The sequence below is a fragment of the Saccopteryx leptura genome, chromosome 7 (genome assembly GCF_036850995.1).
Source record: "Saccopteryx leptura isolate mSacLep1 chromosome 7, mSacLep1_pri_phased_curated, whole genome shotgun sequence".
NCBI classification, from domain to species: Eukaryota; Metazoa; Chordata; class Mammalia; order Chiroptera; family Emballonuridae; genus Saccopteryx; species Saccopteryx leptura.
Window position 1 is genome coordinate 20892182 of NC_089509.1, and position 15597 is coordinate 20907778.

A 15597-nucleotide genomic window follows, 5' to 3' on the forward strand; every position below is an offset into this window, starting at 1 on the left:
ATACATACATACATACATACATACATACAGCAGTACCTTGAGATACGAACAGACCAACATACAATTTTTTTTTAAAATACTAGCTGCTCCTTGGTCCATATTTTTGTTCGAGATAAGAGCAAAATTCCAAGATATGAGTCATGATTCAGCAAGCTGCTGCTAGTTGGCACATTGGCATATGGGTCCAGTATTGGCAGTTTGATATACAAGTTGACTGACTTACAAGCTCAGTTACAGAACAAATTAAATTCATATTTCAAGGTACCACTGTATATTCTTTATAATTGTTTTAAAGATTTTAAGGTTAGAATAGTTTGAATTCAATTTATTTTATGTTAGAGAAAGACTGATTCTAAGCTTCCACTAAGGGGTCTTTCTAGGTAGATTTCAAAAATCAAAGCTTGGATTAGTCATATTATTGTCTGATAAATTTTCATAACTTCAGTAGAATGTAGCATGGAATGAATTATTAAAAAATATTATTTAACCACTAACATTCTAAAAATGTTCTTAATATCAGACTATGATTTTTCTCCTATTTTTTATTTTTAATTCAAAGTATATGAATTTATCATATTTTTCTTTGCCATATAACTCAGCCTGCCTCTTAGAATTCCAAGATGGCATATAATTTTTCGACAACTATAGCCCATAATGAAAAAATAATCTGATATTAACTATGAAGCATCACGACTTTGAAATTTCCAGCTTTTATTTATTTTTATTCTACTTTAGATTTCAGTGACGAGCCAGTCACCTTTAGTTTTAGTGTCTGTATAAAATGTGATAAGTCTGGTGTTCTTGATCAGGCACAATTCAATAGTTATAACAGTTCGAATTTATTTACTGTATTAATAAATGAGTTTCTATGATGGGAGAACAAGAAGGTAAATGGTAGAATGGAGAAAAAAGAGAATAGACAAGAAACGAGAATATTTGTGTTTTAGAGCTGGCTTTTCCAATTCAAGTTGCAAGACTTTGAGCTAGTTTTTGCAGAACTCACTAGCACTATTTTTAAAACTGTAAAATAATAAAATATTAGAATTTAAAAAAATATCTGTTAGTCAAAGGCACAATCGTTAATGCCACAAGTATTTTAGTAATTTTTGACAAGAGTACTATGAACTATAGCTATAATTTTACAGGTGAGGTGATAAGCAATTAAGAAACCTGCTTAAGGTCATATAGCTTTTAAGTAGTGGAGGACTGAACCCAGGTTCAGTATTTCTAAGCCCCATTTGTTCCAATAGGTCCCTTTTACTGCACTCAGTACATGTAAATGCCTGGTGTTTGCATGGACCTGGGTTGGATGCTATATCACTTTATAGAAATTCTGAGAGTTCATAGGTATATTTAATAATAGGCAAAAGAAATAAATCTCATATTGAAACACAAAAGGTAGGGGTGCTTTAAGAAGTCCCTCTGCCTGACCAGGTGAGGACCCAGGTTTGAAACCTTGTAGTTGCTGGCTTGAATGCAAAGGTCTCTGGCTTGAGCAAGGGGTCACTGGTTAAACTGGAGCCCCTTGGTCAAGGCACATATGAGAAAGCAATCAATGAACAACTAAGGTGCCACAACCATGAGCTGATGCTTCTCATCTCTCTCCCTTCCTGCCTCTCTGTTTCTGTCAGTCTGTCACTCTCTCGCAAAAAAAAAAAAAAAAAAAAAGGACAGAAATACAGACCAATGGAACTGAATCAAGAGCCAGAAATAAAACCACATATATATGAACAAATAATCTTTAACAAAGGAGCCAAAAACACACAATAGAAAAAGAAAGCCTCTTTATATAAATGGTACTAAGAAAATTAGAAAGCCACATGCAAACAAATGAAACTTGCCTACAGTTTGGCCCCATGCAAAAAATTAATTCAAAATGTATCGACCTAAATATAAGATCTGAATCAATAAATTACATAGAAGAAAACATAGGTACTAAATTTATGGACTTTGGCTGTAGAGGGCATTTTATTAACTTGACCCCAAAGGCAAGGGGAGTAAAGGCAAAAATAAAAGAATGGGACTATATCAGATACAAAGCTTCTGCACAGCAAAAGAAACTAACAACAAAACAAAACAAAGAGGCAGCCATCCAAATGGGAAGTGATACTCACAAACCACAGCCCTGATTTAGGATTAATATCCAAGATAGATAAATAATTCAAAAATTCAGGAGCAAACAATCCAACTAAAAATGGGGAAAGGACATGAACAGACACTTTTCCTATGAAGATATACAACAATAAATAGATAAATAAAAAGATGCTTATTTTTACTAGCTATTGGAGAAACACAAATCAAAACTACAATGAGATGTCGCCTCATACCTATTAGATTGGCTGTTATCAACAAGACAAGTAATAACAAATGTTGGAGAGGCTGTGGAGAAAAAGGAACCCTCATTCACTGCTGATGGAATGTAAACTGGTACAGTCATTATAGAAGACTGTATGGTGGTTTCTCAAAAAATTTAGAATAAAACTACCATTTGACCCAGCAATTCCTCTATTAGATACCTACCCAAAAAACTCAAAAACATTGGTACACAAAGACACATGCAGTCCCATGCTCATCACAGTGTTATTCATGGTGGCCAAGACATGGAAACAACCAAAGTGTCCCTCAATAGAGGATTGGATAAAGAAGACGTGATACATATATACAATGGAATACTACTCAGCCATAAGAAATGATGACATAGTGCCATTTATGACAACATGGATGGACCTTCAGAATATTATATTGAGTGAAATAACTAAGTCAGTAAAATATTAAGAACTATATGGTTTTACACATAGGGGAGATATAAAACTGAGACTCATGGACACAGATAACAATGCAGAAGTTAAAGAGAGAGAAGCTAAGGGAGGAGAGGTGTAAAGAAAGACAAATATCTGGTGATGGAAAATTATTTGACTTTGGTAGATGAACACACAATGCAATCAACATCTCAAATACTATAGAGATGGTCACACAAAACCAATGTACTCCTATTGATCTATGTCATCCCATTACATATAATTTTTAAGTAACAAAGAAAATACCCTGCATAAAATCTACATGAAATTAACTTTTTTATTTTAAAAAATCAAGCTTTTTAGTACTTTCAGAAAGTTTCTCTAACAAGTACCTAAAAGCAAACCAAGATTTATCACAGAGAGAAGCTGTTGGCACAATATTTTTAATTACATTTACTAAAGGTAAATACAAAATCTGTCAATATAGGTAATACATTTATTGTAGAGGTAGTCTTAAGTGAATTTCTCAAAATTGTTCAAGTCTCTAATAGCTGCAGCATAGTATCTGATACCTAATTTCACCAAATGAGATTGAAGTCTATGAAAAGCACATGCTTTTAGAATAAGACAAATCTTTGTTCCAATCCATTTTCTGTGTGAGTTTGCAAATATTTTTTTATTTTAGGAGCTTCATTTTATCACTAATTAAATGAGAATATTAATAACTGTGTCTAAATCAGAGTCTGTGACCAGGATTCATATTGAAGTGATTTATTTGAAAGGCATGGGCATAGCAGGTACTCTCAGGAAAGAGACCAATGGCAAGATAAAAAAGAGAAAAGAATTTAGCAAGAATATCCTGTATCATCTCATTATCATTGTAAATTATATTCACTCAATTAATTTAGTTCATTCTTCCATATGGAAAATACTTTTAGAATGACAAAAGGTGTTATGCAATAAATTCCCTTAACCACAGAGACATATGTTATTAAAATTGATTAATACATTGACATGACCAACTATTAATTAATTTTTGTTAGTTTCCCTTGCTTCTTTTTCACTTATTTTTTTGTCTAGTATTTTCTACAGATAAATATTTGGTAGCAGGTACCAAGTGCTTAAGAATAAATGCAAAGAAGAAATATTTTTAAATTAAAACATTTTATTCAATAACCTGATTCTGTGTTGCACATCAGGAAGGACCACCATCAACATGAGGCTAGTGATATTGAACCCAATCCTTTATTGTACAACCCCTATCACCAACCCCTGATAGATGTCGGCTCTGGAAGGCTATTCCTGGCCAACAATTGTGTATATACCTTAAAAATTTAACTCATATTCAGAAGAAATAATGCCTAGGTAAAAAGAAAACCATTAATAATATTTAAATAACATGCTATAAGCTCAAAGTCAATTCATATACTATTATCATATTTGTGTCTATGGTGCATTAAAGTTTATAGGTACCTTCAATTTATTTAGTGAACTATTTAAGGCTGAACAGGTATGTTCTTCTTTAGTCTATTATTATTGTATTCCTTTTGTATTTTCTTCTACATACGTACTTGACATTGTTTGCCAGAGTCATAGTCAAATTGTCCAGAGCTATCAAAACCATAGTTTTTAGTTAATTCAACTGATCATCTGTCAGGCCCTCAGAAGAACAATTGCTTAAACCATGGCCCTGTAAAGGTGCATGGTGGCTGGCTACTTGACTGTAGAAACTGACTTGTATTTAACAAGTTTTGCGATTTTTTTATTGCTTAAAATTTCCCAAGTCCCTGCTGTCACTGAGGCCTCAGTGTGAAATCTGACTACAGCTGAGTTCAATGGGAATGTGATCTGAGCCAATATGCTTTAAATATATATGCAGGCTAAAACCTATTGGCCTCTCTTTGAATTTTGTTTGAGAGAGAGAGAGAGTATTACAACTTGTATGCCTCACAGTCTATTTTCTTTTTTAGTGGAGGTCTTACCAAGCAATCCTTTTTCCTTTCTTGTAAGTAATTATCGCAAATTTAATAGTAGGCCCAATATCAGTGTTGCTAATAATAAGTTGCAAATATTTCCCAAAGGAGGAAAGAAAAAGGCTCAGGAAGAATTGGTAACAGACTTACCCTATCATAGTTTGGGTTTTTATTAAATGAAAACATATTTTGTAGTAAGTGCTTCTCTCTTTTATAGCCCAAAGAGTAGATGAATAAAGAGTCTATTTCTCTTTCTACAAATCACTGGTATTACTCATTAAACAGATTATGTATATCAATTATCGAATTCAGGCTCCAAATAGACCTATATGTTATATTTTTATTGAAAGACATAAACACAAACACAAGAAGTTTAGACAGTGTCCAGGTTGGAAACCGTCAGGTTGGAAACATGATGGTATCTATGGCAACAACTTTTACTCTTACTTTGAGGGCAAAAGCAGTAAGACTAAGGTATAAGAAATTTGGTGGATTAAAAGTGGCTGAATCACTATGGATTTCTTAGTTGTTTGCTTTTACCATTATAAACCAAATAGAATAAAGGTATAGTCTTTTATATCCATCATAGGCTTGCTCTAGGAATTGGTATGAAATAGTAGTTGTTAAAATAAATAATTAAAAATATTAGAAATTTTAACAAGCACCTACTACAATATATTGTAGGTATGATATAAGGTACTTCATAATTTTTTTAATTATATAATCAGTATGAGATAAGTGTAAGGAGTCCATACCATCTCAGGTTTATTCACCTGGATCATCATAATTGTAAGTCCTGTAGAAAGCAAAACCTCTCAAAATATCAAACTATTCACTAATGAACTGACCCCTCATAAAGCCATCCCTCAGTCAACGGGCATACTCCATCAGGGTATTTGTTAGTCAATCTTTAGTTGCAAAAGGAGTACAAAATAGAGTGATCTGCACACCAGAGATTAAGGAAGCTCTTGAACCTGACTGATGATGGCACAGGAGTAGAGCTATGACCTAGGATGCTGAGGTCCCAGGTTCGAAACCTCAAGGTCGAGCCTGGGCTCATCTGGCTTGAGTGTGGAGTCATTGACATGATATCATGGTTGCAGGCTTGAGCCCAAAGGTCACTGGCTTGAAGCCCAAGGTTGCTGGCTTGAACAAGGGGTCACTGGCTTGACGGGAGCCCCCCAATCAAGGCACATATCAGAAAAAATCAGTGAACAATTAAGTGATGCAACTATGTGTTGATGCTTCTCATTTCTCTCCTTTCTATTACACTCTCTCTTTCCCTGAAAAAGTAAATATATAAAAATAAATAAAGGGAGCTCTTGAGAAAATTAATGAAAAGTGACTCAAAGACCAAAAATGTTATAATAAGACTGTTCAAACCAGTCATGAAACAGTGGATCTTTTATGGGATAATCATAAAATTATTTAAGAAGTATCAATAGCTAGTTTATTCTTTTTTCCTAATAATGTGTGCATAGTTGCAATTATAATCTGCATGGTAATTGATATTAGATCAAATAAACCTGTTGCCTACTCTTTAGTTCCAGAAAATGTCCCATTTAGACATTTTTATTATTAATTAAAATAATTTAATTCCATTTTAAATAGATTCACTTTTAAGTGGCATTTTCTCCAGCATGAATTATCCTCAGATGGTAAGGACTTTCTGTATGCTTAATTTTATTTTACAGAAAAGAAAATTTATGCTCAGAGGCATTAAAATACTTTCAATCAGTCACATCATTTACTAGCTGTTAATTTGAGAGAACTGTTTCAAATTAGAGAATTTTAATGTCAAGGCCAGATTTCTTTTTACCACACATCAACTATTTTAAAATTATCTTCCTTTTAAACTCTATATTATATCATATTTAAAAAATTTTTTAATTTAACAACAACCTCCACTATTCTCCCCACCCCTTACATGAAAATTTACTATCACCAGAACAATTCCTGCATGCTCTTGCCATTATGGTCCCTTTTAAAGTAACTATTGCTGAGATAGCTTGGTTGACTATTTCATCCAGTCTGATGTCTGGAATCCCAGGTAGGATTTGATCACTATCAGTGGAGATGGCAGGCCTCCTGGTTATACCATCCATGTTGTATATAGCTAGATTTTATAGTTACAGTTTCAGAACCTGTAAATGAACACCTAATTTGAGAAGTACAAGCTCTGATTTTAATTTATACAATCAGACATACTAAATAAAAAAGAAACATATTAAAAGATATCAAGTACCCCACAGAAACATCAGGACCAGGAGTTACCTTTTAGACTCTTGTGCTTCTATTAGCAATCTTTAACTGAACTTTAATATTAGACAATTAAATATGACAATGTACTTTAAAGTTTAGAGTTATTATATGCTTTTTGTTTTTAAAAATATGTTCATGATAGTAATTGGCATTGTTTGAAAATCTTATCTTTGTGATTAAATGGTAAAAGATAGAGAAATCATATGGCTGTGCTGCTCTCAACAAATGGTTTTTTTTTGTTTTTTTGTTTGTTTGTTTTTTTGTATTTTTCTGAAGCTGGAAATGGGGAGAGACAGTCAGACTCCCGCATGCGCCCGACCGGGATCCACCTGGCACGCCCACCAGGGGGCGATGCTCTGCCCCTCTGGGGCGTTGCTCTGCTGCGACCAGAGCCACTCTAGCGCCTGGGGCAGAGGCCAAGGAGCCATCCCCAGCACCCGGGCCATCTTTGCTCCAATGGAGCCTCGCTGCGGGAGGGGAAGAGAGAGACAGAGAGGAAGGAGAGGGGGAGGGGTGGAGAAGCAGATGGGTGCTTCTCCTGTGTGCCCTGGCCGGGAATCGAACCTGGGACTTCTGCATGCCAGGCTGATGCTCTACCACTGAGCCAACTGGCCAGAGCTCAACAAATGGTTTTAAGACTACATTATTTCAAAAAAGTAATAGCATCATTTTTTTCCCTATTGAATCCAGTAGGTGGGTGTTCTCCACCCCTATGTCCCGGAAAAGATATGTCACTTTAATGGAAATAAATAAACTAGTTCTAAAATAATTGCCATCAATTGAAGACCAAGCTTGAAATTATTTGGTTATAATGAAATAGAACCTCTTTGGCTGTAATAAAGGCAACACTACATTATCATTATTCTTACAAAGATGAATCTAAAACAGAATGCAATTATAATGACATTATGGTAATGAATATTTAGATCAAGAAATCAAACACAAAGACTATTATAATACTGAATAGTATAGAAGCAATATTCATATAATATCTTGAGCCAATTGTGTTCATCAAACGGGAATAACATTTCATATAAACGAGGTGATATTTGACCTATATAATTCGATTTGAGTGATGCTGGGAAGAACATCTGTCCAAACATGTTATATTCCTCTCAGAGCCCAAGGATGCACAATGGGTGGGTACTATTGTTCAGCAAAGCCATCTTATCTTTTACAAAATCATCCAAATTTTTGTTTATATCTTTTTGGTGCTATCCTTGCTGTCTTTCCTGTGTCTACCCAGCAACATGACTAATACAGCATCCTCTGAAATCAAAAGTTTGAGTTTGAATTCTGTTATGCAACTGGCTAGTTTTTAACCTTAGACAAGTGATTTAAACTCTGGTGCCTTAGTTCCTTCATCTATAATATGAAAATATGATAGAAGTTCCCTCTATGATTGTTATTATTAAATGAATCAGTATCTATAAAGTACTTAGAATATTGCCTAGCATATGGTACCTGATCAGTAATTGTATTGGTAGTATTATATTATCACATATTTTCTGATACCAAATAATAGCATGTAGATAATTCATGAATATGTGAATTAATCAAATATTCAATTAATGCTTAATATATAGGAAATACCATGTTACAGACAGAAACCCAAACCTCAGGGAATTTAGAATTTGGTGGTTAGACTTCCTGCTTTTTCTTCAAAGGTCTTCTCAGAAAGCATTAGTTTATCACCAAATCTATAATCATATTCCAGTGGCCAATATTACGTCTAGTCCACTGAAAGGGTGACTCACCCTTGCTTGTCTCTGCACTTGAGAGCATCTGAGAATTGTTCCTACCCTGGGCCTGAATTCTACATAAAAATGAAATCATCACTAGCTTTCCAGTTCTCTTAAGATGCAAATGTAGAATTTTGGAACTGAAGACCCCATTTTTAATACCTTTACCAACATTGCCTCAACCTATTGTTTTTCTGACTCTCCCTGTTCTAGCCACACTGGCTTTTTGTCCAGACCTCAAAGATGTTCTACTCCTTCTCATCTTGTGACCGCATCACATGCTCTTTCTTCTGCATGGGACACTATATATCATGTTTAGCTTGCACTAGTAAGATTTCTGCTTAAAGTTTAACTGCTTATGGAAATGTTTTCTGATTCCATCCCAGAATGGTCTGCAACCCTATAACATTCTCTGATAGAACCCTCGTTTTTTTTTGAATGTTTTATCACAAATATAATTATATAATTAATTTTATAACAATGGGAGAGCCTTATATTCACAGATATAACAGTAATGAAACTATATGGCCTGACCAGGTGGTGGCACAGTGGATAGAGCATCAGACTGGAACACAGAGGACCCAGGTTCAAAATCATGAGGTCACTGACTTGAGCAAGGGGTTACTTGTCTGCTGTAGCCCCTCAGTCAAGGCACATATGAGAAGGCAATCAATGAACAACTAAGGAGCCACAACAAAGAATTGATGCTTCTCATCTCTCTCCCTCCATCTGTCTGTCCCTTTCTGTCTCTCTGTCTGTGTCTCTATTACACACACACACATAAAAAGAAAGTATATGCACATAGTACCTTATAAGTAAAAGAAGAGTCAAGAAAAGTGTGAGTGGGAGAGATATCAAGAGGAGGAAACACAGACACTTAAGTTCCCTCCACTATTGCACTTAATGAGCTTATGACTTGATGCCTAGGAGTAGGTATAAGTTGACATAGGAGGGAGCCCTGCTCTATTTCATCAGTTTTTCTTATTAACCAATTTTCTTTCATTATCAAATGGAATACCAGGATTTGAACATGTTTTTTAAACATCATGGCTCCTTCAGATAAGGCAACAACTTTATCTTGTGATCAGTGAGGGAAAAATAGTTTTAAACTTTAGAAGAATTAGCCATGTTGAATTAATTGAGAAAAACTATTTGGGCCTCAGGGTAGCATTTTCTTAAAGGAATTTTCTAGGGTAATTTGTATTGACCGAAGATACATCTGGCAATTTCATTACTGTATCCCTAGCACATAGCAGGACACCTGGATGATACTGCAGCTTAGCAAATACATATTTGTTGAATGAATTAACATTCTGCAAGTATCTATAGGATTGGTGTATTTGGCAGCAGTACAGAGTTTATACTTGGGAATGCTGAAGAAGTAGCAGACAGACAATTTCAGTCCCTAAAAATTATGCAGACCTTATATAACCTGTGTGTCTCTTTTGGAACCTGAATTAAAATGGCAAAAATACTGAAAGCTGGGCATGACACATTTAGTGTGTTTTAATAAAGATTTGTATGTGTAAGGCACCATTCTATCCTTTAATTCTCCTTCTAAGCCAAATTCTACCTGAAAAACTGACACCTTCCTTAACATTTTAGGTCGAATGAGCCGGACTCGATTTATCATGCTGCCAACCCAAGGAGAAGGACGGCCGTGCCCCACAGAGCTTCTGCAGCAGAAAACTTGCCCAGTGACCCCCTGCTACAGCTGGGTCCTCAGCAACTGGTCTGCATGTAAATTGGAGGTAGGTCTTGCATTGACACTTACAGAAATGCTTTTTAATGTGTCAAAAAGCACTTGTTTAGTCAAACTGATGGAATAAATTTCACAGAAGTAGGGAGGTGGCACAACATATTTTTATGCAAAGGAGTACATGGAAAAATACAATCAAATGACTCAAGCAGAGTAATGCCACTAGGGAAATACATAGCCATTCATTAGGTACTGATTATATTAGGCTGGGTCATAGGACTTTTGATCTCCTTGGCATCCTGCAAAATTTTCTGTTATCTTCCCGGCTTGTTGAAAATAACAAAATATTATTTAATTAGGCAAAACCTGATGCTACGGAAATGCACTGTTTGCTGTAGACTATATTTCTTAAAGAGGCACAGGTAGGCTGAGACAAAATCTTGCATATGGGCAGAAAACCAAAAGTGTATGAAAGTTATATTTTAACAGTATTACACAGACCAAGGTTACTACATTTTCCTCAGTGATTACTTTCTTATTGGCCTGAAATACCAATGTCTGGAAACATCATAATATATCACATATCCAGAGCTGTTGCTGGGTCAGCAAAGATCCTCTACTGCATTTTCTCTCTGCCTTCTTATATAGAAAAGCACATCACTTTTTCCTATTTTATTACTTTACTAGTTTAACCTTCAGGTCACTTTCCAAAGCTTATTTTAATTAGATAAGAATAATTTTGATTATACATTAAGAAATCTACAGCATATCCTAATAAAGATGTTCAGTGTTCCTGTCAGATGACGTTGCATTATCTTTCAGAAGTTAAATGCCCATGTATTGTAATAAGTCCCAGAGAAATAAAAATGTGGTACATTTGTTATGTCTCCTTTTTACAAAAAAATAAGGTAACTGTGCTAAGTAATTCAACACCAAATGAATGGCTTTAAATATGAATATTTTGTCTACTAGTCTAAAATCCTCTTTCCTAAACTTTCAGCAATTTTTAAACAATGCTTGGAATCACTTACAGCTAAGAAAATGAAAGAAATATTTCTCCTTATAATTGCAATAAATGTTGACAGAGTAGAAGAAAATAGCTCAAAAACTTCAGGAACCCATAGCTGGGGAAAAGAGAGAAAAGAAATTTAGGAAGAAAGGAGGGAGGGAGTGAGGGAGGACGGACAAACTCCATGCTCCAGATCTTAGCAGACATATACTGCTCACAAAATTTAGGGGATATTTCAAAATAAACATGAAGCTATAAAATATTCCCTAATTTTTGTGAGCAGAATTAGAAGATATTTCAAAGTGAATATGAGGCAATAAAATATCCTCTAATTTTTGTGAGCGGTGAACAACACTTACTATACCTTACTAGTTCTTTTTGTTTCCACTCTCTTTTAATTTAATTTAATTTTTTATTAATTTAATTTATTAGAATAACATTACTTCGCAAAACCATGCAAGTTTCAAGTGTACTTCTCAATACAACATCATCTGCATACCACATTGTACACCCTCCACCCCAAGTAAAATCTCTCTTTACCCCCCTTGTCCCCACCCCAGGCCCATCTCAACCTCGCCCACCCACCTTTGCCTCTGGGTATGGCCACACTGTTGTCTGTGTCAGTTAGTTATGTATATGTTTTTTGGCTAATCCCTTCACCTTTTTTCATCCAGTCCCCTCACCACCACCCCCGAACAGCTGTTCATCTGTTCCATGTGTCCATGACTATTTCTATTTTGTGCATTAGATTTCACATATAAGTGAGATCATATATCTGTAGGTCCATCCATGCTGTTGCAAAAGGTAAGATTTTCTTCTTTTTATAGCAGTATAGAATTACATTGTATAAACGTACACACAGCATTTTTATGCACTCATCCACTCATGGGCACTTGGGCTATTTCCAGATTTGGCTACTATAAATAATGCTGCAGTGAACATAAGGGTGCATATATTCCTTTGAATTAGTGCAGGGGTCCCCAAACTTTTTACATAGGGGGGCATTTCACTGTCCCTCAGACCATTGGAGGGCCGCCACATGCAGTGCTCCTCTCACTGACCACCAATGAAGAGGTACGTACCCCTTCCGGAAGTGCGGCGGGGGCCAGAAAAATAGCCTCAGGGGGCTGCATTCAGCCTGCAGACCATAGTTTGGGGATGCCTGAATTAATGTTTTGGGATTCTTAGTATATATTGCAGAAAGTGGAATCACTGAGTCAAAGGGCAGATCCATTTTTTTTTTTGAGGAAGCATCTTACTGTTTCCACAGTGACTGTAGGAGTCTGTATTTCCACCAACAGTGCACAAGTGTTTTTTTCTCTACAACTTCTCCAACACTTGTTTGTTGATTTGTTGACTATAGCCATTCTGAAAGGTGTAAGGTTTTAATATTTATTTCTCTGATAAGTGGCATTGGACATTTTTTCATATGTGTTTGGCCACCTGTATCTCCTCTTTGGAGAAGTGTCTGTTCAGGTCTTTTGTCTATTTTTTATTGAATGGTCTGTCTCTCTGGTATAGAGTTTACAAGTTATTTATAAATGTAGGATATTAACCCCAATCAGATGTATCAGTGAATACGTTCTCCCATTCAGTGGAATGTCTTTTCATTTTGCTGATGGTTTCCTTTGCTGTGCAAAAGCTTTTTAGTTGGTTGTAGTCCCATTTGTTTATTTTTTGCTTTGTTTCTCTTGCCCTAGGAGATATATATCACCAAAAATACTGCTATGAGAAATGTCTGAGATTTTACTGTCTATGTTTTCTTCTACAGAGTTTGTGGTTTTGTGACTTATATTTAAGTATTTTAACCATTTTGAGTTTATTCTTCTGTATGGTATAAGATGGTCTATTTCTTTGCATATATCTGTCCAGTTTTCCCAACACCATTTATGTATGTACATATGTGTGTATGTATTTTAGATCAGAGGAGGGGATAGAGTGAGGCAGACTCCCACATGTGCCCTGACAAGGATCTACTTGGCAATCCCATCTGGGGCTGATGCTCAAATACCAAGCTATTTTTTAGCATCTGAGGCTGTCATGCACCCACCGAGTTATCCACAAGGCCCAGGGCCATGCTCAAACCAGTCAAGCCATTGGCTGTAGGAGGAAAAGAGGGAGAGAAGGGGGACAAGGAAGGGGAGAGAAGCAGATGGTCACTTTTCCTGTGTGCCCTGACTGGAAATCAAACCCAGGATATCCATATGCTGGGCTTATGCTATAGCCACTGAGCCACTGGCCAGGGCCCCAACACCATTTATTGAATTGACTGTCATTAAACCATTCTATGCTCCCACCTCTTTTGTCAAATATTAATTGACAAAATGTATGGGTTTATTTCTGGGCTCTCTGTTCTGTTCTGTTGATCTATATGTCTGTTCTTATGCCAGTACCAGGCTGTTTTGATTACAGTGGCCTTGTAGTATAGTCTGATATCAGGTAGTATAGTGTGATACCTTCAACTTCATTCTTCTTTCTCAAGATTTTTGGGGTATTTAAGATCCTTTTTGGTTCCATATAAATTTTTGGAATATTTGTTCTAGATCTGTAAAACATGCTATTGGTATTTTAATAAGAATTGTGTTGAATCTTGTAGTATAGTCTGATATCAGGTAGTATGTGTGATACCTTCAACTTCATTCTTCTTTCTCAAGATTTTTGGGGTATTTAAGATCCTTTTTGGTTCCATATAAATTTTTGGAATATTTGTTCTAGATCTGTAAAACATGCTATTGGTATTTTAATAAGAATTGTGTTGAATCTATAGATTACTTTGGGTAGTACAGATATTTTAATGATGTTAATTCTTCCAACCCATAAACACAGTATATGCTTCCACTTATTTGTATCATCCTCAATTTCTTTCTTCAATGTCGTATAATTTTTTGAGTACAGGTTTTCTTCCTCCTTGGTTAAATTATCTTTAGGTTTCTTATTGTTTTGGTTGCAATAATAAATGGGGTTGTTTCCTTAATTTTTCTTTCTGATAGTTCATTATTGGTATATAAAAATGCCACTGATTTCTAAATATTACTTTTGTATCCTGCTACTTTCCTAAATTCATTTATAAGGTTTAATGGTATTTTGGTGGAGTCTTTAAGTTTTTCTATGTACAATATTGAGTCATCAGTGAATAATGACAGTTTTATTTCCTCCTGTCCAATTTGGATGCCTTTTATTTTTTCTTCTTGTCCAATTGCTGTAGCTAGGACCTCCAGTACTTTTTTGAATAAGAGTGGTAAAAGTGGACATTTCTGCATTGTTTCTGATTTTAAAGGAAACACGTTCAGTTATTGCCCATGAGTATGATCTTATCTGTAGGTTTGTCAAATATGGCCTTGAGGTATGATCCCTCTAATCCCACTTTGCTGGAAATTTTTATCACAAATGGATGCTGGATTTTATCAATTGCTTTTTCTCAATCTATTGATATGATCATGCAATTTTTATTCATTTTGTTTATGTGATGTATCATATTTACTGATGTGTGAATATTGTAAAAACTTGCATCTCCGCAATGAATCCCACTTAATCATGAGGTATGCTCTTTTTATTTTTTATTTTTTTATTTATTTTATATATTTTTATATCTTTTATTATTAATTTTAATGCAATGACATTGATAAATCAGGGTACATATGTTCAGAGAAAACATCTCCAGATTATTTTGACATTTGATTATGTTGCATACCCTTTTGGTATTTTAATTATGATGTGTCTTGGTGTAGGTGTCTTTGGGTTTCTCCTTAATGGTTTCTCTGTGTTTCTTGAACTTGTGAGAGTTTCTTCTGCATTAATTTAGGGAAGTTTTCAGCTATGATATGATTGAACAAAGTCTCTCTCCCTTGTTCTTTCTTTTCTTCTTCAGGAATCCCTATGATGCGGATGTTATTTCTCTTTATGTTGTCACAGAGCTCTCTAAGAGTTTCCTCAGACTTCTTGAGTCTCTTTTATTTTTTTCTTTCTGCTTTCATGAGTCATTCAACTTGTCCTTCAACTCGCTGATTCAATCCTCAGCTCCATCCATCCTGTTTTTCATTCCTTCCATTGTGGTCTTCATTTCTGATATTGTATTTGTCATTTCTGACTGATTCTTTTTTAATATTCAATTTTTTTTATACTTGCTATTTCTTTATTTAGGTGTCCTAATGACCATCCATTGTTGTCTAAGATC

The 15597-nt window shown here is 35.1% G+C and overlaps 1 protein-coding gene across 1 annotated transcript in view; it reads left to right on the forward strand.

The window, feature by feature from the left end:
- Window positions 1–15597, forward strand: part of THSD7B (thrombospondin type 1 domain containing 7B) — an 891282-nt gene that overhangs the window by 842873 nt on the left and 32812 nt on the right. Inside the window, exon 20 of the mRNA XM_066346150.1 lies at window positions 10321–10466. Within this exon, the coding sequence (XP_066202247.1) occupies window positions 10321–10466 (146 nt within the window). The remainder of the gene's footprint in view (window positions 1–10320; window positions 10467–15597) is intronic.